A 23,736-nucleotide genomic window follows, 5' to 3' on the forward strand; every position below is an offset into this window, starting at 1 on the left:
TTGTTTGACACATCATGATATTTGTTATTATCATCACATAAAATGACTTTTCCATATTTATAAGTAATTGTTTGATTCCCACGGAACTCACGAAAAAAATGGGATTTCAACTGTTAAATTACAAATAATAATAATAATAATAATAATAATAATAATAATAATAATAATAATAATAATAATAATAATAATAATAATAATACTGAAGAAATCAGACCTAAAAAGTGGCTAATGAAAGCCAGCAAAATCAGAAAAATAACAATTTTGACAAAATTCAAACTATTTTTTTGTTTTTCATTTTATTTTTAAATTTAAATTATACTCCGTACGTATATTGTTTTTGGGACTGGACAAGATTTGTGCTTAACAGATAGGCAATACCCATTCCTGTCTTAATAAAGACAAAATTTCAACACAGAGAACAATAATTTATAACAAATGTTCGAAATTAAATAATACTACTTACCACCGAACATCTTTTGTTTCATTCATTAATCTTCTAACAATTTCCAAAACTTTTTTGTTGTGATTTCCAAAAATCACAACATAGAGATACCCACAAAAATCCAAAACAAATTGAATTGGAAAACACAAAATTTCACACCCATTTGTTTTGTTAGTCATCATCACTAATCATCATCATCATTGCTCCCCAAACACAAGAATTAAAACCCTAGTCATGGTGTAGGCACCACTTTAAGTGTACACAGAGCCATAAGATAGAGCCATGAGTAACACAGCGGCTTGTTCTTCCTCACCAAGCTTCCGTCGTTGCTTCTCCACCGTTGATCGATGACTCTTCGTCATCCCCAAATCAATCAACCTCTGTTTTAGTGATTCACCAAACCTAGGGTTTCCGCCGCCGGAACTCGATTTCTTCGGTTTCTTGTTATTGTCATCCTCTGTTCCTCTCCTCTTCTTCCTGTTTCTGATCCCACACGCGTTACACAACGACTACATATAACAAACCAAAAAAACATATCAGATCAGAGACCAGATCAAACTCGATTGATCCCCCAAGGCCCCCAAATCGGAGTGAAATTAGGGTTTATGCCTGAACCTTGGGACCAGAAGGACCACCACGCCAAAGAGGGGTTTTGCTTGTACCACAATCAGCACAAGTCTTCTTGTTGTTGCTCTGTTCGATCATATCTCCAGCTCTTCTTTCCATGGTTTCCGAATCAACCAAAACCTGAAACACACAGAGATCGATCAGCTTGTTACTAGATCATCAATCATCAATCATCATCATCAAAATCAAATGTAGAAGAAGCAGATCATCATTTTACCTCTTCACTGTGATCCAACATTCTCAATCAGTTGAATTTACGAAGTTTGGCGCCGCGCGATCGGGATCAAGAAAGCTAGGGTTTGAAAACAGAGATGAGAAAGGAAGGATCAGGAAGATATGTATAAAGGAGAAAAGAAACAATAGTGGTAGGGAAATAAGTCATGTAGATAGGATTCAGACCATATATTATTTATTCTGCAAATGGTTACCCAAAATAAGATTGTGTGCTTGGTGTGTAATGTTGACTTAACAATGTCCTGGGTCAAAGTGACAATACTTGAATTTAGGTTATGATGATAAATGCATATCTTTAAATGTTGAAAAAAAAAACAAGATTTTGTGCTTTTTGGACAGTGTATTGGTTGGGAGGATATTCATTTTGAGGTTTAAAATTGATTGAGAAGAAAAGAAAGTGACTGGTTTGTCTCCCACTTGAACCACATACAGTACTTACATTTATCTTGATCACCTCTCTGTATCTCTCTCTTTTCTAATTGGTGTTAAAACAGTAAAAATGTTCCTTAGTAAATAATGAATATGATCCTAATTACAAAACCCTTTCTTTGGTTCTACAAACAGCATGGAGATTTCAAGATTTCAGTAACTTTTTACTAAGCCTCTTTTCAACTAGACGATATTAAACACTGGATCTTAAGTTTATATGCAGCTTACAATCTCAATGATTATCTCGCGAAGTCGCTATTTAAGCTATCGACTCTTTTGTTCTTATTTTTATCTACTTGGTATGTGACTGTACAGTACAATAAATCAAGATGTTCTCAAGAAAGGTCAAAACAGCACAATCAAATGTAACCGTCGATTCAACAACAACACTTGTCATATCACACACTTGTAAGAAACTAGCCGGAGGAAATCTATGTTTCTTTAACTCTATGTAACTAATGTTGCTTCATTTGCGGTGTCCCTTAAAGGGATTCATACTTCCAGGTAGACTTCCACCAGATTATTCCCAAGTTTCGGTATCTTGAATTTACGTGAGGAGTGTTTTTTTTTGGTTCAGTTTCCTCTGTTTTTTTACTGTCCTAGTTGACAAAAATTTCTAAAATGGGGGAACCTTTTGCTTGTTTTTGCAGTGACTTGTGCCAAATTACCTTTTTGGTTCAAACCCTATGGAATGTGCGTCACTGCCTTAAGGAAGTTAGAAATGCTTCTGAATTTACCCTGAAAATGTCTCTGTGTAGCTATGTTTGCGCAAAATCGCTTATCAGGAGACATATTCCAAAATGATGGGAAGATAAGTTGTTTTGTTTGTTTCAATGATTATAGAGTTCTTGAAGCCAATCAATAATTCTCTGGAACTAAAATCTGACTAATCTGTATGATCAGCTTTTTTTCTTTACAAGATGCATTGCCAGTTCATTAGGTGTGTTTATTAAGCATAACACTATTTTTCAATCTATGAATCTACAACTGTTCAGCGATAATTGCCTTAATCAACGATCTATCCCTGATCGAGTTCATCAGGAACTTAGTGCTGAAAGATGAGAGCAGTTTATAGTATGAAGTAAAAAGCTTTGAACTCATCTCCTGGCTGAAAAATATGTTGTCAGTAAAAATTGAACAACACCTACAACGTTACCAATATGTCCAAATATCACCTTCTCTGACATTCATCTAATATGCCAAATACTGTACATTTCAGCCTAATCTCTTAATGGATAAACGTATCTACAGTCATCTTTCCTAAATCAACCTAATCTCTTAATATCTATAAAGTCATTTTTTCGACAGTTTGAAAGGTAGATGAAGATCTCATAAAGTAGATAAAAATCTGGTTCTCTCACAACTGCAAAACCAGATCATCACCTTGGAGGATGTTGTGTCTTCTCAATTCTCACCATCGTCTTCCTACCAGTATGTCGTTAGAATATTGAAAGCCTTCTCGGAGATCTCGTTGTTTTCGTGGTGTTGCATGTTCTCAATCTTTTCTAGACCTTCCGCGTCTTCAATCTGTTGAGTGTAATTGTTCACGTTTCCTCCTCCTATGTTCATCTCTGCCACTCCAACCTCTAAAATCTTTTCCAATCCATTCAGACACGCTGAGATGATCACTAGATCTGGATGTAACAGGAGATCACATAAAGGTTTAATGCAACCCTGCTCCACCAAGAATCTGAATCAAACCAATGGAGATAGTGAATTAATGATTCAGTAAGCATGTTTAAGTGAAAAAAGATAGAAGACAGGGACGTACATGATTTGCTCATGAGAACCACTTAAGGTTGCATTTGAAATTGCCCATACAGCTACCTTCTTCATCCCCAATTCATCATTTTGAGCCAGACTGACCAACTTTGGAATCAAATTTTCATCAATAGCTGCCTGTTATCACCAGGGGAAAGGAATTAGCGACAGCAACACAAGTGTAAAGTTTGTATATGTTCTGCAACTACAACAATAAAAAAAAAACTGATGCACATGAGAAAGCAACAAATAACTTGTCAGTTCTCACCTGAATATGTTCTCTAAAGCCTGAGGTGATGCTTATAACCGCCAAGAAGGTGGCTGCCTTTACTTGTTCATCATAGTCTCGATTAAACAGGTCAGAAATAATGCGTAAAGCACCACAATCGATCACACACTGAACATATAACAACACAAGCAATGAATCTCCTCTCTACTAATAGTGGTATAAACGTACTAAAGACACTGAAATTTCGAAAAGTTTTAACGTTACATACTTGGATCTGGTCCTTATGTTTACTAACTATAGTGGCAATGAGACGCGGTACGGGAATAAGCACAGATGGGGAAGGGTGTCTGCAAAAGAAACAAAAAAAATTGTCAGCCTTTTGAGTATTCAAACATGTCACAAAAGGAGAAGTACTAGTACTAACTGGAGAAGTTCAACTAGTTTTGGGACAAAACCAGCATCAATCACAATCTGGATTCCATCTTCTGAACCAACACAGATACTGAATGGCCGAGCAAACATTTTCCAAGACTTTTCCATCATTTGAATTAAGATGTAGTTCAAGTGCATGTATCACCTGTTAATCAATGCATTCAAATGTTGAAATTCAAGTTTTGGATGTATACAAACAGAGGAAACAGAGAGATAGGTAAAAAGACCTGTTCGAAGGTGGGTGGAGGGTTGCCACGACACAAGTTACACAAAGTAAGAGTGGCAGCTCTGAGCGTCGACAAGGTAGTAGTATCCTTGGACAGCAGATTCAACAGTGGCATCAATGCACCAGACTTAAGAAGATAGTCATGGTGTACTGGATCAGCAGCAACATTAGCCAGTGCCAGTAAAGCCTACAAGAATAAAAATGTCAAAAACTCATAATCTGTGCCAAAGAGAAATCATATTCTAACTAGAGAAGTAGTATACAATATAATGATTACCGGATCACCGATATAAGGTGAAGCAATAAGCTTGACTAGCTTTGGACCAGGATCTTGATCAACAACCAGATTCGGTTTAATAGCAGCAACGATTGATAGAGCCTCAGCTGCCAGACACTAGAAAAAGATCATTGAATACATCAGAATCAAAGATTACACTGATCATCATCATAAATATCAAATCATGGATTAGGGGAAATCTTCTAACGTACGGGAAGCTCAGGGGAATCTTTCATGTGAAGAAATCCAACAAAACGACGTATAACTCCATAATATGTCAGCCGTTGAGTATCAAAAGGCCCTATTTCTGGCATATCTGGACAGAGAGAGGACAAAAACTTAAAAGAAACATTCGAGTTTATTGGTAAAAAGACGAATCTCTTCAAGAAAAGTAAAAAAAAAAACAAAGAGAAAGTTTTACTCTTTAAGAGAAACTCCTTGATCTTGGCTGCGGATTCAAGCTGTCTTGAACGATCATTTGAGTAAAACCCATCAAGGAAACACGCAATTTCTGAGAACATCGTGTGACGATCGACGAAGCTTGGGTTTTCTAGCGACGTTGGCTTTTTTTTTCGCTCTTCTTCTTCGACCTCTCCAAAAGCAGTTTACGAAACTTGAAGATAAGCCCTAGAATTCTCAACTGAAATGTGTGAAAGAGGCAGAGAACTTTAGCAATTGAGCAGAGCAAGATTACAAACAAAGATGGTCAAGGAGCGAAACAAAAAAAAAAAGAAGAAAGCAGATGACTTTAAAGAAGAGAACGAAAAAAACGGTTTTCCTAGTTATCGTTGTCACAAAACCGGTTTGGTTTAAGTTAATTTGAATTTAAATCCGGTTCAATCTAATTCAATTTAAATTTGGGTTTAGCGCCGGTTTACTGAAACCCAGATTTCAATCTGTTAAGGATCAAACGATTCTCCCCCAAATTGGAGTGAAATTAGGGTTCATGAGGTCTTCTAACCTTACGACCACCAACGCCAGCGCAAATGCAAACGCAGACGCCAAGGCCAATGGTGGGTATTGCTTGTACGACAATCATCAGCACAAGTATTCTTATCACTAACACTAATTTTGTTCTGTTCGATCATTTCTCCAACTCTCATTTTCATGATTTGAAAACAGAGATAAAAAAAAAAGGATCAGAAGCTTGTAATTAGCGTTCAACGTTTTGAGAAGATCACGTCTCTTCTTCACAAAACATGCCAAAAAAAAACCAAATTGGTTCTGAAAGACTGCGCTGTTATTAGAAAGAAACGAGAGATTTTTTTTTTTTTTTTTTCTTAATTCGCCAACAAAAAAGAATTGGTTTCGGAATTAAAACCCTTTAGGATTTGGTGTAAATGACGATAATACCCTTTTATTCTTTAAATCAGTTTGTGAGTTCACTCACGCACACCAAATCAATCTTGCATTACAAATTCGAACCGAACGATATACAAAACAACTCTAGTAGCCTCAAAACGATATAAAGTAACAGTGGAACAAAAGATTTATCCACCATAGAACTTGACTCACTCTTTGAGTTTTGGTTCCATTCACAAGTAAATGATTTTTTACACTAATATCAGGTTGTGTGGGATCTCATCAAGTAGATAAAGATGTTTCTATAGTTTGAAAGGTTTTTTTTTTGGAGGCTGTTGTGTCTCCTCACCATCCTCTTCCTCCCAGTATGTCTTCAGAATCTTCAAAGCCTTCTCGTTGATCACATTGTTTTGGTGGTGTTGCAGGTTCTCTATCTTTTCTAGCCCTTCCGCATCTTCAATCAGCTGAGTGTAATAGTTTTTTACCTCTCCGGCCCTCAAAATGTTCTCCAATCCATTCAGACACTTTAAGATGGCACTTAGATCTGGACATACCAGGAGATCACATAAAGGCTTTATGCAACCTTAGTCCACCAAGTATCTGAATCACACCAATCGAAACTGTGACTTGTGAAAAAAAAAAAAAAAAAAAAAAAAAAAAAAACTGTGACTTGTGATGATCAATAAGAGCATGTTACAAAAGTGAAAGAAGACATGACGTACCTGATTTGATCATGAGAACCACCTAAGGCTGCATTTGAAATTGCCCTTACAGCTTTTTGCTTTATGTCAAATTCAGCACTTTAAGCCAAATTTACCAACGTTGGGATCAGATTTTCATCAATAACTGCCTGTTATACATTAGGGTAAAGACAAACAAATAGAAAACAATTACCTAAAACTGAAGGGGTAAATTTTTTTTTTTTTTTTTTATGTTATCTGCAACATTCATAATCAACAGACTTGTCACCTGAATTTGTTCTTCAGTGCCTACAGTGATGTTTGAAATCGCCCAGCAAGCGTCCTTCTTTATTTTTTTCCATGTTGTACCATAGTCTTTTGTAAGCAGGTTGGCAAGAGGAGGTAAAACACCATGATGTATCAAAAACTGAGACAAATGTTCAAAAGAGGTACTTTATATATCCAGAGCCTTTTGGTTACAAAATCCAATCGTAACATTGTACGCAAGCAATATCTAACAATGCAAGCACTGCATCCTCTCAACTAATATCCGGTATATATAGTGATATATTGAATCATTCAAGATACATTATAATAAATCAACAAGAAGTGTTTTAAAGGTAACATACTTTGGTCTGCTGCTTAACTCTATTAGTTAGAATCATAATGGTACCTACTGCAGGATCAATCACAGATGGACAAACGTGTCTGCAAAAGAAAAGAAAAAAATTGTCAGCCTTCATTATCTTATAAACATGCAGCAAAGGCTTTAACTTTGTGTTTTGGAGTAAGATTACTAACCCGAGAAGTTGAACTAGTCTTGGGACAAGACCAGCGTTAATAAATCTCTCGATACTTTCTTTTGAACCATTAGATAGAAAATAAAGTGCCCAACAAGCATTTGACAAAAAAAATTCATCATCTCTATGAAAAACTTCCTGAAGTGCGTAGAGTGCAGGCTCCACCTGTTAATCACGTTTCCATATGTGTTAATGTGTACAAACTGAGGAAACAAAGCCTGCTGAGAGAGAGAGATAGAAGCTAGAAGACCTGGCGAAGGAGAAGCTGAGGTTGGCCAGAGAATAATTTTGACAAAGTCCAAGCGGCGGTTCTAAGCATCCACATCTGAGTATTCTCATGCAGCAGAGCCAACACTGGTTTCAATGCACCACGCCGTAGAACATAGTTACGGGATTCTACTGAAGCACGAGCAACATTACCTAGTGCCCTTGTTGCCTGCACATTTACGGTAAATAACATCAAAATCTCAACTCATACCTTAGCATTCGCATCTACAAGAAGTAAAATACCTGAAACCGGAGATGAACATCAGAAGTAGCGCTACCAAGAAGATGGACAAAGATTTCGATAGCACCGTGGTCAATTAGCACTTTGGTGCTCTCTTCAGAAATGAGTCGTAGAACGGAAGCAGCAGCACACTAACGATCGATCATAGAAATATCAGAATTACAAGACAAATTACAAATCATAACAGTATCAATTGATGGGAAAAATTTTCTTCAAACCTGAAGCTCCATGTCATCGTCCTTCTTAAGAAACTCAACGAAACGAGGCACAACTCCAAACTCTATGATCTTATAAATAGGAGGGTTTTCCTCTGGAGTATATAAGAAGAAGAAGAAGACGAAGAAACTTAAAGAAACACTCAGATCGAGATCAAGAAAAGTAAAGAAAGTAAAGAACTGTTTATCTCAGAAGCAAATACACAAAAGAAAACTGAATAGTTCGATAATCTTATTATCACAAATGAAAGGGCTATATATATAGCCAAAAATCGAAGACTCAATCTTCTACAGATACTGGAAGCAAATTAATAGGAAGCACTACTAACCAAAACGAAAAACTAGGCCAACCTATTGACTCCTTATACATCGAAGATTATTCAGAAACAAACTAAGACCAATTCAAACTTAAAACCAACATTGCCTCTCCTAAACTGAAAGCGACAGCAATCAGTTTAACTTCTCGCAAACTCCAAGCTTTTCTCTTAACTACACAAAGACCTCCAAACTCAATGGCTTGGTCAGAATGTCTGCAATTTGCTCTCTCGTCCCATAGTGAACCAGCTTCACAACTCCCTCCTTAGTGAGATCCCTTAAGAAATGAAACCTGACATCAATATGTTTGCTTCGACCATGAAGAACAGAGTTCTTTGACAACTTAATAGCTGAGCTATTATCACACATGATTGTGGTGCTTCCTGACTGCTCCAACCCAAACTTCTCTAATATCCTTCTCATCCAAACACACTGACAAGCACAATAAACAGCTGCAACAAATTCAGCTTCTGTTGTTGATAGAGTCACTACGGGCTGTTTCTTCGATGCCCATGCCACAGCTCCGCCACTTAACAGAAAAACATAACCACTGGTGCTTCTTCTATCATCGATATCACCAGCATAATCACTGTCTGTATAGACAGTTAACTCACCAACAGCTCTCCTCTTATAAAAAAACACCAAAACCAAGAGTACCTTTCACATAGCGCATCACTCTTTTTGCTGCCTGCATGTGCTCACCACGGGGATCCGCCATGTATCTACTCAACAAACACACTGCATACATCATATCTGGTCTTGTTGTGGTGATGTACATTAGACTCCCAATGAGCTGCTTGTACAAAGTCGGATCCACCTTGTTCCCGTCTCCCTCTTTTGACATTCTCGTTCCTGGCACAATTGGATTCTTCACCTCATTTCCATTCAACAGATTGAATCTCTCCAAGATCTCTCCTGCATACTTCTTTTGATGAATGAAGATCCCTTCTGCATTCTGTATCACTTCCACACCTAAGAAATATTTCATCTTCCCCAAATCTGTCATATCAAACTCCTTCTTCATAGATGCCTTGAAACCTTCTAACAAGCTCTCATCGTTTCCAGTAAAGATTAAATCATCGACATACAAGCTAACAATCAGAATTTTGTTACCTTCCTCTGTTTTTACAAATAGTGTATGCTCGTATTCACATCGTTGAAAACCTTCCTTGGAGAAGTATGCCTCAATCTTGCTGTACCAAGCACGAGGAGCCTGCTTCAAGCCGTACAACGCCTTTGTGAGTTTGTAGACTTTATGCTCCTCTCCTTCTCTGATGTAACCCAGCGGCTGCTCTACATAGACATTTTCAGACAACTCACCATGTAAGAAGGCACTCTTTACGTCCAACTGATAAACACACCAATCTTCTTGGGCTGCCAAAGCCAGAATCATTCTTATAGTGTCCCATCTTGCAACAGGAGCGAAGACTTCATTATAATCTACTCCTTGTTGTTGTGCATAACCCTTAGCTACGAGCCTGGCTTTGTATTTATCGACCTCTCCTCTTTCATTGAGCTTGGTCTTGTATACCCACTTAACACCTATCTTCTTTGCTCCCTTTGGTAATTCAGTGAGAAACCACGTTCCATTCTTCTCTATGGATTCTAGCTCAGTCTCCAGAGCTTTTATCCACTTATCATCACCTTTAGCTTCGTCGAAAGAGACTGGATCGGTTTCTGATGCAAACATAGCAAATTCAGCTACGTCTTCTTCCTCTTCTTCATCAGATAAGTTGTCGCTAGTCTCATATTCTCTCAAGTAAGTTGGTGGCCTCCGAGTTCTTGTTGTTGTTGAGCGTTGAGCACCGCTACTTTGAGACGCCTCTCCAGTCTCTGAAACCGCTATCTCCATAATCACAGGTTCTTCAGCTTGCAACACCGGTGGCTCCTGAAGTAGCTCTTCCCCATTAGCTTCTTCCCACAAAACCGACTCTTCACTAATTCTCTCTTCTGCCTCTCCCCAGTTCCAGCCTTTTTCTTCTTCAAACACCACATCTCTACTTGTCACCACTTTTTGCGTAGTTGGATTATATAGTCGATAACCCTTTGACTCATCACTCACTCCAATTAAAACACATCTAGTGCTTTTATCATCTAGTTTCTTCCTTCTCTGCTCTGGAACATGAACATGAGCCAAGCATCCAAACACTCTGAAGTAATCCACCTTTGGCTTGCTTCCACTCCACATCTCTTCTGGTGTTTTTTCTTTCAAAGCAGAGGTGGGACTTCGATTTAGGACATGGACTGCCCATTTTACAGCATCAGGCCAGAACCTCTTGGGAACCTCTTTGTCACTCAGAATGCACCTCACCATCTCCATGATTGTGCGTTTCTTACGCTCTGCCACTCCATTTTATTGAGGTGTGAAAGCTGTTGTAAGTTGTCTGCTAATTCTGGTTTTTTCACAAAAACGCTTGAACTCACTAGACAGATATTCCCCTCCTCTATCTGTTCTCAGACATACAAGAGCCTCTCCAGTTTCTCTCTCCACTTGACTTTTGAATCTTGTGAAAGAAGCAAAAGTCTCAGATTTATTTGACAGAAAATAAACCCAAACCTTCCTGCTATGCTCGTCGATGAAAGTAAGAATGTATCTTCTGTCACTGTTTGAAGCTGGAGAGATTGTCCGCAGAGATCCGAGTGTACCAGTTGCAGTCTCCTTGATGCACGCCACAAACTTTTCTTCGGAATACTCTCCCTATGTTGTTTGCCCACAAAGCAACTTACACACTTACCAGACTCTTCTGTGCTCTTTAGTTGAGGCATCCCTTCTACCATATTTTGATATTGTAAGGTTCTCAAACCTTTGTAATTGAGATGTCCAAACCTTCAGTGCCAAAGCTATGACTCGTCTGCTTCAGTGATTTTGTGGCACTCCGACACCTCCTTGACTCCATCTCCATTTCTTGTTGCAGTAATCTTGAATAGCTTGTTCATTGTCATTGCTGACTGCATGACTAGCCCCAGCTCAGGATGATAAAGCTTGCATACGCCTTGCTTCATCAGAATTTCACGCCCTTTTTGAATAAGCTGACCTATGCTTACCAAGTTACTTTTTAACTCAGGTACAAAGTACACATCGCTGATAGTGTGTGCCTTCCCATCAATCCGCAGATTCACAGTCACTTTGACAACTACAGTTAATGAGGCATTGTTCCCCAATTTCACCGAATGGCGGAAATCACCATCATATGAAGAGAACCAAGACTTTTCTCCGCACATATGGTTACTGCAGCCTAAGTCGAGGAACCAGTCGGCCTCCTTTCTTTCACCCTCTGTAAACGCCATCAACAAGACATCCTCTTCTTCACCATTGGCCTCAACATAGTTGGCCTTTCCCTCCAGTTTGGGACACTCGTATTGAAAATGTCCAAGCTTGTGACATTTAAAGCATTCGATGGATTCTTTGTTAAAGAATCTCGATCTCCCTCTTCCTCTCCCTTGTCCTCTACCTCTGCCTCTACCACCACGTTCTTCATATGTGACCTTCAAAGCTTGTTCTTCTCCTCCATAGCTTGGTTTCCTCATTTTCTGTTCATGAACAGATAGTGAGCTCTGCAACTCATCAACTGAGAGATTGTCAATATCTTTGGATTCTTCAATGGAGCAGACAATGTAGTTGAAGTTTTCAGTCAGAGTTCGCAGGATATTTTCTACTATCTTCACGTCTGGCATATCATCTTCACAGTTTCTCATATCGTTGGCATTCACCATTACTCTTGTGAAGTAATCGGTGATGGACTCTCCACTTCTCATCTCCAACAACTCAAAACTTCTCCTTAGTGTCTGCAACTGAGCACGCTTGACTCTTGAATTACCTTGATACTTCGTCTTCATCAAGTCCCACAATTGCTTGGAGGTCTCTTTCAAGGTAATCGTTTTGAGGATGGACTTGTCAATTGCACTAAAGAGGTAGTTCTTGGCTTTGAGATTCTTCAGTCTTGCCTCAGCAAGACTCTTCTGCTGCGCATTAGATAGCGTCTCCTCGCTAGCTGGTTCTGTGACTCCATCTCTCACCACACAGAAATATTCCTTTGATTTCAGCAAGTTCTCCATGAGCAGACTCCAGTGATCGTAATCACCATCAAACCTTGGTATGCTCGGTGCTGCAAAATTGCTTGAATCACCCATTTTTCTGTTTCTCTCTCACCCGTGTTTGCACTCTCTCTCACTTTTGTTTCCTTTTCCCAGAAGTTATGCTCTAATACCAAATGTTAATCTCAGAAGCAAATACACAAAAGAAAACTGAATAGTTCGATAATCTTATTATCACAAATGAAAGGGCTATATATATAGCCAAAAGTCGAAGACTCAATCTTCTACAGATACTGGAAGCAAATTAATAGGAAGCACTACTAACCAAAACGAAAAACTAGGCCAACCTATTGACTCCTTATACATCGGAGATTATTCAGAAACAAACTAAGACCAATTCAAACTTAAAACCAACAAGAACAGAGGAAGTAGTTTTGTACCATGTGATAGAATCTTTCTGAACTTGGAAGCGTTTTCAAATTGTGTTTTAGGATCATCTGAGTAAACACCTTGAATCATCTCTTCGTCCACCTACGCGAATCAATACACTCAAAACCCAAACAAGAGAGTGATTTGATTACTTGTGAGACACGTTTAGACGAACCTCTGTCAGGGGTTGGGGGTTCAGCGACATGGCTTTCTCTCTTCTTTCACCTCTCTTCTAAGCGATTTACAAAACTAGAAAGAGAAACAAAAATCTCAACTGAGAAGTGAAAGAGGCAAAAAAAATTTTGCAATTGAGAGCAAGAATGCAAACAAAAATGGTCAAGGGGGGAACATAAACAGATGCGTGAATTTATAAAGAAGCGCGGAATGATCATTATCAGAAAACCGGTTTGGTTTTGATTTAATTTTGGATTTGGATCCGTTTAATAAAATTTAATTTGGGTTTAACTCCGGTTCACTGAAACCCACATTTCAATATGTTCGGCGTATTGGTTTAAGGATGAGACGATTTCCCCCAATCGGAGTGAAATTAGGGTTCATGTGGTCGTCTAATCTTACGACCACGACCACGACGCCAACGCAAACACCAACACCGATACCAATGGTGGGTTTTGCTTGTACGACAATCATCAGCACAAGTATTCTTATCACTAACACTAATTTTGTGCAGTTCGATCATTTCTCCAGCTCTCATTTTCATGACTTGAAAACAGAGTGATCAAGAAAGGGATCATAATCTTGTAATTAGCGTTCAACGATTAGAAAAGATCACGTGACTCTCTTTCACAAAACAAGCCAAAAACAAAATTGGTCTGTCGTTCTGAAAGACACTGCTGTTTATTAGAAAGAAAGGATTTTTTTTTTTTTTATTCGCCAACAAAGAAAACAAAAATTGTTTCGGAAGTGAACCCTTTAGGATTTGGCTAAACGACGGTTATACCCTTTTTCTTTCTCTATTTACATTTTAAAAACAGTTTTTTTCTTTCTCTATTTACATTTTTTAAAACAGTTTATGAGTTCACGCACACAAAATCAATCTTGCATTACAAATTCGTTTTGTATGAACGATATACAAAACAACTCTTAATAGCCTCAAAACGATATAAAGTAACAGTGGAGCAAAAGATTGATAAATCCACCAAGAACTTTGACTCACTTCTTCAGTTTTGTGAAAGAGATTTTTTACACTCTACTCTCAGCCAGGTTGTGTGGGGATCTCATCAAGTAGATTTTTTTTTTTTTTTTTTTTTTTTTTTTTTTTTTTTTTTGTTTTTTTTTTGTTTTTTTATACATTTCAACTATAGTTGAATACAGAGAAATTGGAAGACCGGATCGATCGACTTGGAGGTTGTTGTGTCTGCTCACCATCCTCTTCCTCCTCCCAGTATGTCTCCAGAATCCTCAAAGCCTTCTCGTAGATCACATTCTTTTCGTGTTATTGCAGTTTCTCAATCTATTCTAGCCCTTCCGCCCTCTCCGGCCCTAAAAATGTTTTCCAATCCATTCAGACACTTTAAGATGGTTCTTCAATATGGACATACCAGGAAAACACATAAAGGTTTTATGCAACCCTGCTCCACCAAGTATCTGAAACACACCAATATAAATTGTTTGACTTGTGATGATCATTATATAAGCATGTTAAAAAGTGAAAGAAGACATGGACGTACCTGATTTGATCATGAGAACCACCGGAGGCTGCATTTGAAATTGCCCTTACAGCTTTTTCCTTTATGTCAATTTCAGCATTTTGAGCCAAATTGACCAACGTTGGGATCATATTTGCATCAATAACTGACTGTTATACATTAGGGTAAAGAGATTACATATAAAACAATTAGTAAGTGATAGCAACAAAAGGGTAAAATTGTTTTTTATTTATTTATTCTGCAAGATTCACAGTCAAAAAACTTGTCACCTGAATTTGTTCTTCAGTGCCTGCAGTGATGTTTATGGTATATATAAAAATGTTTGTTTGTCGATATTAGATCAGATGCATTTGGTTATTATATTTCTAAGTAGAAATGTATAGGATTCAGACCATATACTATTTATTCTGCATGCTTCCAGATGAGATAGTGAGCTTGTGTTGTGTGTAATGTTATATTGTCAATCTCCTAATCACAAGTGACAAATATTAAAAATACGTTAACATTGTTCTTTGATCAGCAAAGGTTCTTCTGCTTTGGTTTTTAGCACAGATAACAACTCAAAGCAGACTCCAAGAAACTTGAACAATGGAGCCAATGCTTATACCAAGTACTTGACTGACTCACTCTTGGGAGTTTTGACCATCCATCAAAGGTGCAAGATTCTGAATCTGATTGCTTTTGTGGTGTTGCAGGTTCTGAATCTTTTCTATCCCTTTCTCATCTTCAATCAGCACAGAGTGAGATAGTTCACGTCTCCTATACGTTCCTCTCTGCCTCTCCGTCCTTCAAAATGATTTCCAATTCATCCAGACATACTGAGATGATTACTGGATCTGGACATACCAGGAGATCACATAAAGGTCTTATGCAACCCTGCTCCACCAAGTATCTGAATCACACCCATGGATCGGACACTGTGACTTGACGATCAATAAGCATTGTTAAAAAGTGAAAAAGAGAGAAGATAGGGATACACACTTTATTTGATCATGAGAACAACCTGAGGTTGCATTTGAAATTGCTCATACGACTTCTTCCTCTATGTCAAATTCAGCATTTTGAGTCATATTGACCAATGTTTGGATCAAATTTTCATCAATAACTGACTGTTAATACATTAGGGGTAAAGAAAGACAGAGATAGAAAACAATTAGTTATAGCTACAGAAGGGGTAAATTTGCTTTTTATGTTATCTGCAACATTCTTAAATAAAAATATTGTCACCTGAATATGTTCTTCAGTGCCTGCAGTGATGTTTGAAATCGTCCTGCAAGCGTCCTTCTTTATGTCTTTCCATATTAGAACATAGTTTCGAGTAAGCAGGTTGGTAAAACACCACACTCTATCACAACCTGAGAAAAATAAGTTCAAAGAGGTTTATCCAGAGCCTAGGCATTTTGTTCTTTGGTTACAAAATCTAATCGTTACATTGTACACAAGCCATATATAACAATGCAAGCACTGCATCCTCTAAATTTATCAGTATATTTAGTGATATTCATTCAAGAGACATTATGATAACTCAACGAAAAGATGTGTTTTAAAAGGAAACATATATGGAGTATAAAAGTACATACTTCGGTCTGCTGATTGTCTCTGTTAGTTAGTTTCATAATGGTACCTAATGTCAGATCAATCATACATGGAGCACCGTATCTACAAACGAAACAAAATGGTCATCCTTCATTATCAAAACATGTAGCGAAGGCTTAAATTTTTTGTTTTGGAGGAGTAAGATTACTAACCCGAGAAGTTGAACTAGTCTTGGGACAAGACCAGCGTCGATAAAACTCTGGATATTTTCTTTTCAACCATCAGATAGAAAATAAAGTGCCCAACAAGCAGCTGACAAGAATAGTTCATCATTTCTATGAAGAACTCTCTGAAGTGCAGAGAGTGCAGGTTCCATCTGTTAATCATGTTTCCATGTGTTTTATTATGTACTGAGGAAACAAACCCTCGAGAGAGAGAGAGAGAAGCTATAAGACCTGGCGAAAGGGAGGCCGAGGCTTGCCAGAGCAGATGTTTGACAAAGTGCGAGTGGCGATTTAAAGCATGGGCTGAGCCAACAGTGGACTCAAAGAACTCGACTCACTCTTTGAGTTTTGGTTCCATTCATAAGAAGATACAGATTTTTCAACAGTTTGAAAGTTTTTTGTTTTTGTTTTTGGTGCACATTTCTAATTATACATTTCAACTGAAGATTTGGGACTTGGTTCTCTCACAACTGAGAGACCAGAGATCATCACTTTGGAGGTTTTTATGTCTGCTCATCATCCTCTTCTGCCCAGTATGTCTCCAGAATCTGCATAGCCTTAAGGTAGATCATATTGTTTACGTGCTGTTTCAGGTTCTTAATCTTTTCTAGCCCTTCCGCATCTTCAATCTGCTGAGAGAAATAGTTCACGCCTCCTATGTTCCTCTCTGCCTCTCCGGCCATCAAAATGTTTTCCAGTCCATACAGACACTTAAAGATGACTTCTGGTTCTGGACATACCAGGAGATCACATAAAGGCTTTATGCAACCCTGCTCCACCAAGTATCTGAAACACATCAATAGAAACTGTGACTTGTGATGATCAATAATAAGAGCATGTTAAAAAGTGAAAGAAGACATGGACGTACCTGATTTGATCATTAGAACCACCTAAGGCTGCATGTGAAATTGCCCTTACAGCTTTTTCCTTTATGATGTCAAATTCAGCATTTTGAGCCAAATTGACCAGCTTTGGAATCAGGTTTGCATCAATAACTAACTGTTGTTAGGGTAAAGAGACACATAGAAAACAATAAGTGAGTGATAGCAACAAAAGGGTAAATTTATTTTTTTGCAACATTCACAATCACAAGACTTGTCACCTGAATTTCTTCTTCAGTGCCTGCAGTGATGTTTGAAATCGCCCAGCAAGCGTCCCTCTTTATGTTTTGGCATCTTATAGCATAGTCTTGAGTAAGAAGGTCGGCAAGAAGAGGTAAAACACCACACTCTATCACAACCTGAGAAAACAAAAAATGTTCAAAGAGGTCCTACTTTATCCAGAGCCTTTTGGTTACAAAATCCAATCGTAACATTGTACACACGCAATATATATCAAATGCAAGCAATGCATCCTCTCAACTAATATCCGGTATATATAGTAATATATTTGATCATTTAAGATACATTACGGTAACTCAACAAGAAGTGCTTTTAAAGGTAACATACTTTTGTCTGCTGATTATCTCCAGTAGTTAGATACATAATGGTACCTAATGCACGATCAATCACAGATGGAGAATTGTTTCTGCAAAAGGAAAAAAAAATTGTCAGCCTTTAAATAAGGCTTTAAATCTTTGTTTTGGGAGTAAGTACTAACCCGAGAAGTTGAACTAGTCTTGGGACAAGACCAGCATCGATAAAACTCTGGATGTATTCTTTAGGACCATGAGATAGAAAATAAAGTGTCCAACAAGCAGCTGACAAGAACTGTTCATCATTTCTGTGAAGAACTCTCTGAAGTGCATAGAGTGCAGGTTCCATCTGTTAATCATGTTTCCATGTGTGTTAATATGTATACAAACTGAGGCAACAAAGCCTGGAGAGAGAGAGAGAGAGAGAGAGAGAGAGAAGCTAGAAGACCTGGCGAAAGGGAGGCCGAGGGTGGACAGAGCAGATGGCTGACAAAGTAGAAGCGGCGGTTCTAAGCATCCACATGTCAGCATTCTCATGCAGCTGAGCCAACAGAGGACTCAGTGCACCACACCGTAGAACATAGTCACGGGATTCTACTGAAGCACAAGCAACATTACCTAGTGCCGTTGTGGCCTGCAGATTTTTAACATAAAATAACATAAATTTTTTAACTCATATCTCGCATTTGTATCTAAAAGAAGTAAAATACCTCCATACGGAGAAGAAGGAGAAGAAGACTATCAGTAGCAGCAGCAGCAGCACTAGCAAGAAGATGGACAAAGATTTGAATAGCACCGTGATCAATTAGCACTTTGGTGTTCTCTTCAGAAATGATTCTTAGAACTGTAGCAGCATCCATCTAACGATATATCATCGAATATCAGAATTAGTGGACAAATTAAATAACCAAAATCATTACAAAAAAAAATCAATTGGTGGCCTTCAAACCTGAAGCTCGATGTTATCTTCCTTCTTAAGAAACTCAACGAAACGAGGCGCAACTCCAGACTCTATTATCTTATCAATTGGAGGGTTTTCCTCTGGGAATATATAAGAAGAAGAAGAAGCTTAAAAGAACCATTCAGATATGGTGATGAAGAAGAAAAGTAAACAGAATTTTGTACCATCAAGAAGAAACTTTTTGAACTTGGAAGCGTATTCAGACTGTATTGAAGGATCATCTGACCGAACACCATCGACCATCTCTTTGTACACCAACAGGAATTAACAATCAAAACCCAAACCAGAGATTGATTTGATCACTTGTGATAGGAACCTGAGAAACCGGTTTGGGGTTTAGACGAACCTCTTTCTTGGCTTTTGGGTTCAGCGACATGGCTTTCTCTCTTCTTTGACCTCTCTTCCAAGCGATACGCAAAACTTGAAGAGAAACCCTAGAAATCTCTCTTTCTTTGACCACCTCTCTTTTTATGAGAAACCGGTTTGATTTGGTTTAGTTTCAATTACTGTAATTAAATACCGGTTAGGTTTGGTTTGATTTAACCATAAGTAGAAGTGCTCACACATCAGCTTTAACTTTTGGTGACACATCAGTTAAAAAAAGTTAACCAATCAAAATATAATAATTAATACAAATCAGCATGTACTACCAATAGAAATTGAATTAGCAACATAGTCATGTATATATGTCTCTCTCATATTTTTGGTTTACAAGCCTGCTCTTTTAATTAAAACACTATGTACTAATCCGCGGAAAACCGCCGGCTGAACATTTTTTTGATGAAAATTTTAAATAATTTATTTTGTTATTATGTTATTTATAAAGGTTTATGATTAAAAATTCAGTTTGTTTATATTAAAAATTTTGTATTTTAAAAATGTTTATTGAAAACATGTCAATAAACATTTACATGTAATAAATATAAATTTTAACTCGTGCTGAAATTTTTTTTTTGATAAAATTTGTAGTTATATAGATTTTATTCGATTAGATTTTTAAAATCTTAGCTGTTAAATTTTTTTTTTTTAAGTACAAATTAGTTTTGATTCTTCTAGATTTTTTTTAATTTTACTACAGTTTATTTTACTTTATGTGTTCCCAATTTTCGTTTTTTAATTAATTATATTTATTTAATTAATTAATTAATCTTAATTAAGTTTTTTCTAATGACAATTTAATGTAATTTTTTACACATTTTAAGATTAGTTTCATATTTGTACTTTCCAATTAATATAGTAGGATACATGTCCAATCAAGCCCACAATCCAATTAAAAAAACATAATATTAACGTATATTTTTTAAATTTGTCTATTTTCTCAAATTCCACCGAGTTAAGCAAAAGCCAAGACTTTGGATCATGTGGAAAATAAAATGTCCTGCCATCTCTGAATCTAAGACTTTTTGTGAGTTTTTTCTCTTATGATTTACCTTTGTGTTCGTCATTTTGGATAGAAGAGAAGTTTTGATTTGTCCCGACTGAATCTCGTTACAAATTTGGTATTCGCGTTGATTCGAGAGTAAAAGAGAAATTTGACACTTTCAAAGTATTTCTTTGTTAGGTGATTGAAAATTATGAATAAAGCCGACAACTTTATAATGTAAACAAGATTTAGCTCAAAGGTATTTGCTTTAGATCTATTACTAAATTATTTTATAAACTAAACTGCAGTTTGATATCGAATTAATTAAATATGTGAGTTTATATTCATGGCATAGTTGCTTTTGTTTTTGAGATTGCAGTTTAAAAATGCTAAACCAATGTAATTAATTATGCTTAATAATAAATTTTTAACCATAAAATAAAACTATATAACAATATGTGTCAGATTGAGCGAGAGTGGTGTTTGATCAGATACGGACCAGACTACGGTTTCTTCGCGTGGAGTGGTCAATGATGACTGAGTCAAGATTATATTTAATCGTAGCCGTTTCATTTTTTAAGATTTTGAATAACTTTGTACACTGAATGGTTTTTAACTCATAAAGCAACTCCACAGATGCTGCAGCAAACAGCTATGTTACTTTTTTAACCATCAAATAGACAACATATGAAGCAATTCTAAAAGCTCCCAAAATACTTCAAAACGAAAAACACAAAACAATAGATTCCCTGAAAAATGGATGCAAAGCTTTTTTTTATATCAAAACTATGTACTCTCTCAAGTAACAAACCAAGTAAAAGCCTAATGTCATCAAGAAACTAGCACTTGACTCACTCTTTGACTTTGAGTTTGACCTACCATATGTACATGCTTTTGGTTCCAATGTCAGAGGCTATTGTTTTCAATATCATCAGATTGTGTGGGATCATCATCTTAACGAGTAAATTTCAAACTGGAAGCCCGGATGAGAACTTGAACTTGAAGTCTGATATACCTCATCACCTTTTCCTTGAGGTTTCAGTATGTCCACTAACCCTTCACCTTCCTCTTCAAGCCAGTATGTTTCCAGAATCTTCACTGCCTTCTCGTAGATCTCATTGTTGTCATGGTGCTGCAGGTTCTCAATCTTTTCTAGCCCTTCCTCATCTTCAATCATCTGACAATATGAATTCACGTCTCCTGTGTTCTTCTTCTCCACCTCTCCAGCGTTCAAAATCTTTTCCAATCCATCTAGACACACTAATATGATTCTTAGATCTGGACACACCAGGATGTCACATAAAGGTTTGATGCAACCCTGCTCCACCAAGTATCTGAATCACACCAATGGAGATTTTGTGAATTGATTGATCAATAAGGCATGGAAAAGGTGATAAAGAGAGGAGACAGGGATGTACTTTATTTGATTAGGAGAACCACACACGGAGGAATTTGAAAGTGCCCATACAGCTTCTTTCTTTATGTCAAACTCGGCTTTTTTAGCCAGATTGACCAACCTTGGAATCAATTTTGCATCAATAACTGACTGTTTAAAAAGAAAGACAAAACAGAATACAATTAGTGATAGAAACAGAATGGCCTTTTGTCCAAAAAAAAAAAAAAAAAAACAGAATGGCTAGTACTGCAATATTAACAAAATCAAAAGCTAATGCCTGCAGTGATAAAGCAACACAAACTTCTCTCACCTGAATTTGGTCTCCAGTGCCTGCAGTGATGTTTGAAATCGTCCAGCAAGCTTCCCTCATTATGCCTTTCGTACGGTTTTGACGAAGCAGGTCGGCAAGAACGGGTACAACACCACACTTGATCACACACTGAAGAAATCATTTCAAAGAGTTATTTCAGAGCCCAAGCAAAGACTTCCTCCACTTTGTACTTTGGTTACAAATTCTGATCTCAACATTGTACTCAAGCAACATTTAATGAAGTGTTCTCGGCTCTGGATTCTATCTATTAATATTACTATAGTAATATAATCATCCAAGATATAGGATAAGAAAATAAGCTGTGCTATTCTTTGAAAAACACTACATTCACACGGAGGACAACATAAGTTTTCTACAAGGTTCCATAATATGAATTACATACCTGGGTCTGCTGATGATTTCCAGAAGCTATATTCCCAATGGTACGAAGTGCAGGAATAAGTACAAAAGGAGAAAGGTGTCTGCAAAAGAAAAAATTGTCAACCTTCATAATCCAAACCTGTAGCAAGTAGCAACATCAGGTTAAAGAGTTATTTTTACTGGAGAAGAACTAACTTGATAAGTTCAACTAGTCTTGGGACAACACCAGCCTCGTTCAGACCTTGGATTTTTTCATTTGAACCATCAGACAGATTCGAAAGTGCCCAGCAAGCATCTACCAAGACTTCTTCATCATTCGAATGAACAAGTCGTTCAAGAGCAGGGAGAGCAGGTTTCACCTGTTAATCATGTTTCATAAGTCAAGTAGTGTTTCACTTATATAAAATGAGGGAACAGAGCCTATAGATAGAGAGAGATAAGTAAGAATACCAGGTCAAAGGGCGGCAAAGGCTTGCCACGGAAGAAGTTTGATAAAGTCCAAGTGGCAACTCTAAGTATGGGCAGGGTAGCATTCTTATTCAGCTGATGCAACAGTGGAGTCAATGCCCCAAAGTTAAGAACAAAGTCACGGCAATGTACTGAATCACCAGCAACATTACCCAGTCCCCATAAAGCCTAAATAAGTAAGTGTAAAATTTCAGAATTTGAACTCATATACAAGATCATAAGCATTCATATTAACAAAAACACTAACTATACCTGCTCACGGACATCATCATCAGGGGAAGCAATAAGCTGAACAAAGAGTGAAACAGCACCAAGATCAATCACCACCTTGGTATGCTCAGATGTTCCAGAAGCAATATTTGTTAAAGCCCAAGCCGCCTCAAACTATAAAAAGATCAAAAATTTCAGAACCAAAGATTACAACACTAAACCATCAAAAGATGGAAACTTTTCTCTTCAAACCTGAAGCCTAGGGTAATCATCCTTCTTAAGAAACTCAACAAAACGTGGCACAACTCCACATTTTATCACGCTATCGATAGGTGGAGTTCTTTCTGAACAATATACAAGAGAAACCACTCGATTAAATGATAAAAAGGTCGCACCTTTTCAAATCGAGACCAAGAAAAAGTTAAAGACTTTACCACATGATAGAACCCTCCTGAACCGGGTCGTGGACTCAAGCTGCAACGAAGGATCATCCGAGAAAACCCCAGCAATCATATCCGAAACCTCCAACTACACATACACAACCATGAATCGAATTCATTCAAAATCAAATTAAAGACCTAAACTTTACTAATCCAAAACCAAAGATCGGACGGGTGGGGGGGGGGGATTTACCAAACTCTGAAAGGGTTCATCAGGAGACAAATCTTTAACACCGTCGCGGCGTCGCTTCATCAAGCTTTCCTCGCGTTTGTTTTTACGAATCTCGACTAAAAAGTCTTCTCTTCTTCTCCGTCCTTCTTCCGAATCAACAGATAACTTGTAACGGGTTCGACGGATCTCTGTCTTCGCACTCGGTCGCAGCGACATGGCTATCGAGAAACCCTAGAAATCTGAAGTGGAAAGG

The 23,736-nt window shown here is 37.5% G+C and overlaps 4 protein-coding genes and 2 pseudogenes across 6 annotated transcripts; all 6 read right to left on the minus strand.

Annotated features, from left to right (window-relative positions):
- Positions 1–459: 459 nt before the first annotated feature.
- Positions 460–1,640, minus strand: LOC104725423 (GATA transcription factor 16-like). The gene is made up of 3 exons (XM_010444087.3): positions 1,287–1,640; positions 1,058–1,189; positions 460–951 (listed from the first exon to the last, which is right to left on the minus strand). The coding sequence occupies exons 1-3, from the start codon at positions 1,305–1,307 to the stop codon at positions 694–696; spliced, it is 411 nt and encodes a 136-aa protein (XP_010442389.1). The 5' UTR covers positions 1,308–1,640; the 3' UTR covers positions 460–693.
- A 1,203-nt stretch (positions 1,641–2,843) lies between these two features.
- On the minus strand, positions 2,844–6,694 carry LOC104725424 (importin subunit alpha-8-like; annotated as a pseudogene). The gene is made up of 10 exons (XR_015571390.1): positions 6,682–6,694; positions 6,309–6,503; positions 4,870–4,973; positions 4,658–4,774; positions 4,382–4,567; positions 4,147–4,299; positions 3,991–4,069; positions 3,762–3,890; positions 3,504–3,631; positions 2,844–3,422 (listed from the first exon to the last, which is right to left on the minus strand). The product of XR_015571390.1 is annotated as an importin subunit alpha-8-like (transcript).
- Positions 6,695–8,372: 1,678 nt separating this feature from the next.
- Positions 8,373–12,712, minus strand: LOC147935168 (uncharacterized). Its single transcript, XM_087471801.1, has one exon. It carries the CDS (start codon positions 12,606–12,608, stop codon positions 11,319–11,321), a length of 1,290 nt encoding a protein of 429 aa, XP_087327927.1. The 5' UTR covers positions 12,609–12,712; the 3' UTR covers positions 8,373–11,318.
- Positions 12,713–14,253: 1,541 nt separating this feature from the next.
- LOC109127417 (importin subunit alpha-1b-like) lies at positions 14,254–16,520 on the minus strand. Its single transcript, XM_087472888.1, has 10 exons — positions 16,462–16,520; positions 16,185–16,267; positions 15,836–15,963; positions 15,640–15,717; positions 15,512–15,525; positions 15,252–15,394; positions 14,878–14,897; positions 14,630–14,757; positions 14,501–14,546; positions 14,254–14,385 (listed from the first exon to the last, which is right to left on the minus strand). The coding sequence occupies exons 1-10, from the start codon at positions 16,518–16,520 to the stop codon at positions 14,254–14,256; spliced, it is 831 nt and encodes a 276-aa protein (XP_087329014.1).
- A 138-nt stretch (positions 16,521–16,658) lies between these two features.
- Positions 16,659–19,166, minus strand: LOC104725425 (importin subunit alpha-2-like). The gene is made up of 10 exons (XM_087476150.1): positions 19,088–19,166; positions 18,908–18,996; positions 18,732–18,823; positions 18,493–18,642; positions 18,231–18,416; positions 17,968–18,131; positions 17,817–17,895; positions 17,471–17,608; positions 17,237–17,367; positions 16,659–17,154 (listed from the first exon to the last, which is right to left on the minus strand). Exons 1-10 carry the CDS (start codon positions 19,117–19,119, stop codon positions 16,872–16,874), a joined length of 1,344 nt encoding a protein of 447 aa, XP_087332276.1. The 5' UTR covers positions 19,120–19,166; the 3' UTR covers positions 16,659–16,871.
- A 2,359-nt stretch (positions 19,167–21,525) lies between these two features.
- Positions 21,526–23,709, minus strand: LOC104725427 (importin subunit alpha-5-like; annotated as a pseudogene). Its single transcript, XR_015570518.1, has 9 exons — positions 23,505–23,709; positions 23,306–23,399; positions 23,124–23,215; positions 22,914–23,045; positions 22,644–22,829; positions 22,389–22,552; positions 22,216–22,294; positions 21,813–21,941; positions 21,526–21,652 (listed from the first exon to the last, which is right to left on the minus strand). The product of XR_015570518.1 is annotated as an importin subunit alpha-5-like (transcript).
- Positions 23,710–23,736: the final 27 nt, after the last annotated feature.

This window comes from Camelina sativa, chromosome 11 (assembly GCF_030686135.1).
Source record: "Camelina sativa cultivar CO46 ecotype springtype chromosome 11, ASM3068613v1".
NCBI lineage: Eukaryota > Viridiplantae > Streptophyta > Magnoliopsida > Brassicales > Brassicaceae > Camelina > Camelina sativa.

Excerpts from the sequence above, each read along its gene's own strand:
- LOC104725423 (XM_010444087.3), bottom strand. The coding sequence starts at position 1,307 with ATGTTGGATCACAGTGAAGAG. Across the intron at positions 1,190-1,286 it reads TGTTGGATCACAGTGAAGAG|GTTTTGGTTGATTCGGAAAC; the intron begins GTAAAATGATGA and ends TGTGTGTTTCAG. Across the intron at positions 952-1,057 it reads GTGGTCCTTCTGGTCCCAAG|TCGTTGTGTAACGCGTGTGG; the intron begins GTTCAGGCATAA and ends TGTTATATGTAG.
- LOC104725425 (XM_087476150.1), bottom strand. The coding sequence starts at position 19,119 with ATGTCGCTGAACCCAAAAGCCAAGAAAGAGGT. Across the intron at positions 18,997-19,087 it reads CCAAAAGCCAAGAAAGAGGT|GTACAAAGAGATGGTCGATG; the intron begins TCGTCTAAACCC and ends ATTCCTGTTGGT. Across the intron at positions 17,155-17,236 it reads GGTTCTAATGATCAAATCAG|ATACTTGGTGGAGCAGGGTT; the intron begins GTACGTCCATGT and ends GATGTGTTTCAG.
- LOC147935168 (XM_087471801.1), bottom strand. The coding sequence starts at position 12,608 with ATGGGTGATTCAAGCAATTTTGCAGCACCGAGCATACCAAGGTTTGAT.
- LOC109127417 (XM_087472888.1), bottom strand. The coding sequence starts at position 16,520 with ATGGAACCTGCACTCTCTGCACTTCAGAGAGTTCTTCATAGAAATGAT. Across the intron at positions 14,547-14,629 it reads GGTTCTCATGATCAAATCAG|ATACTTGGTGGAGCAGGGTT; the intron begins GTACGTCCATGT and ends GGTGTGTTTCAG. Across the intron at positions 14,386-14,500 it reads AACCTTTATGTGTTTTCCTG|AATGTGATCTACGAGAAGGC; the intron begins GTATGTCCATAT and ends TAACACGAAAAG.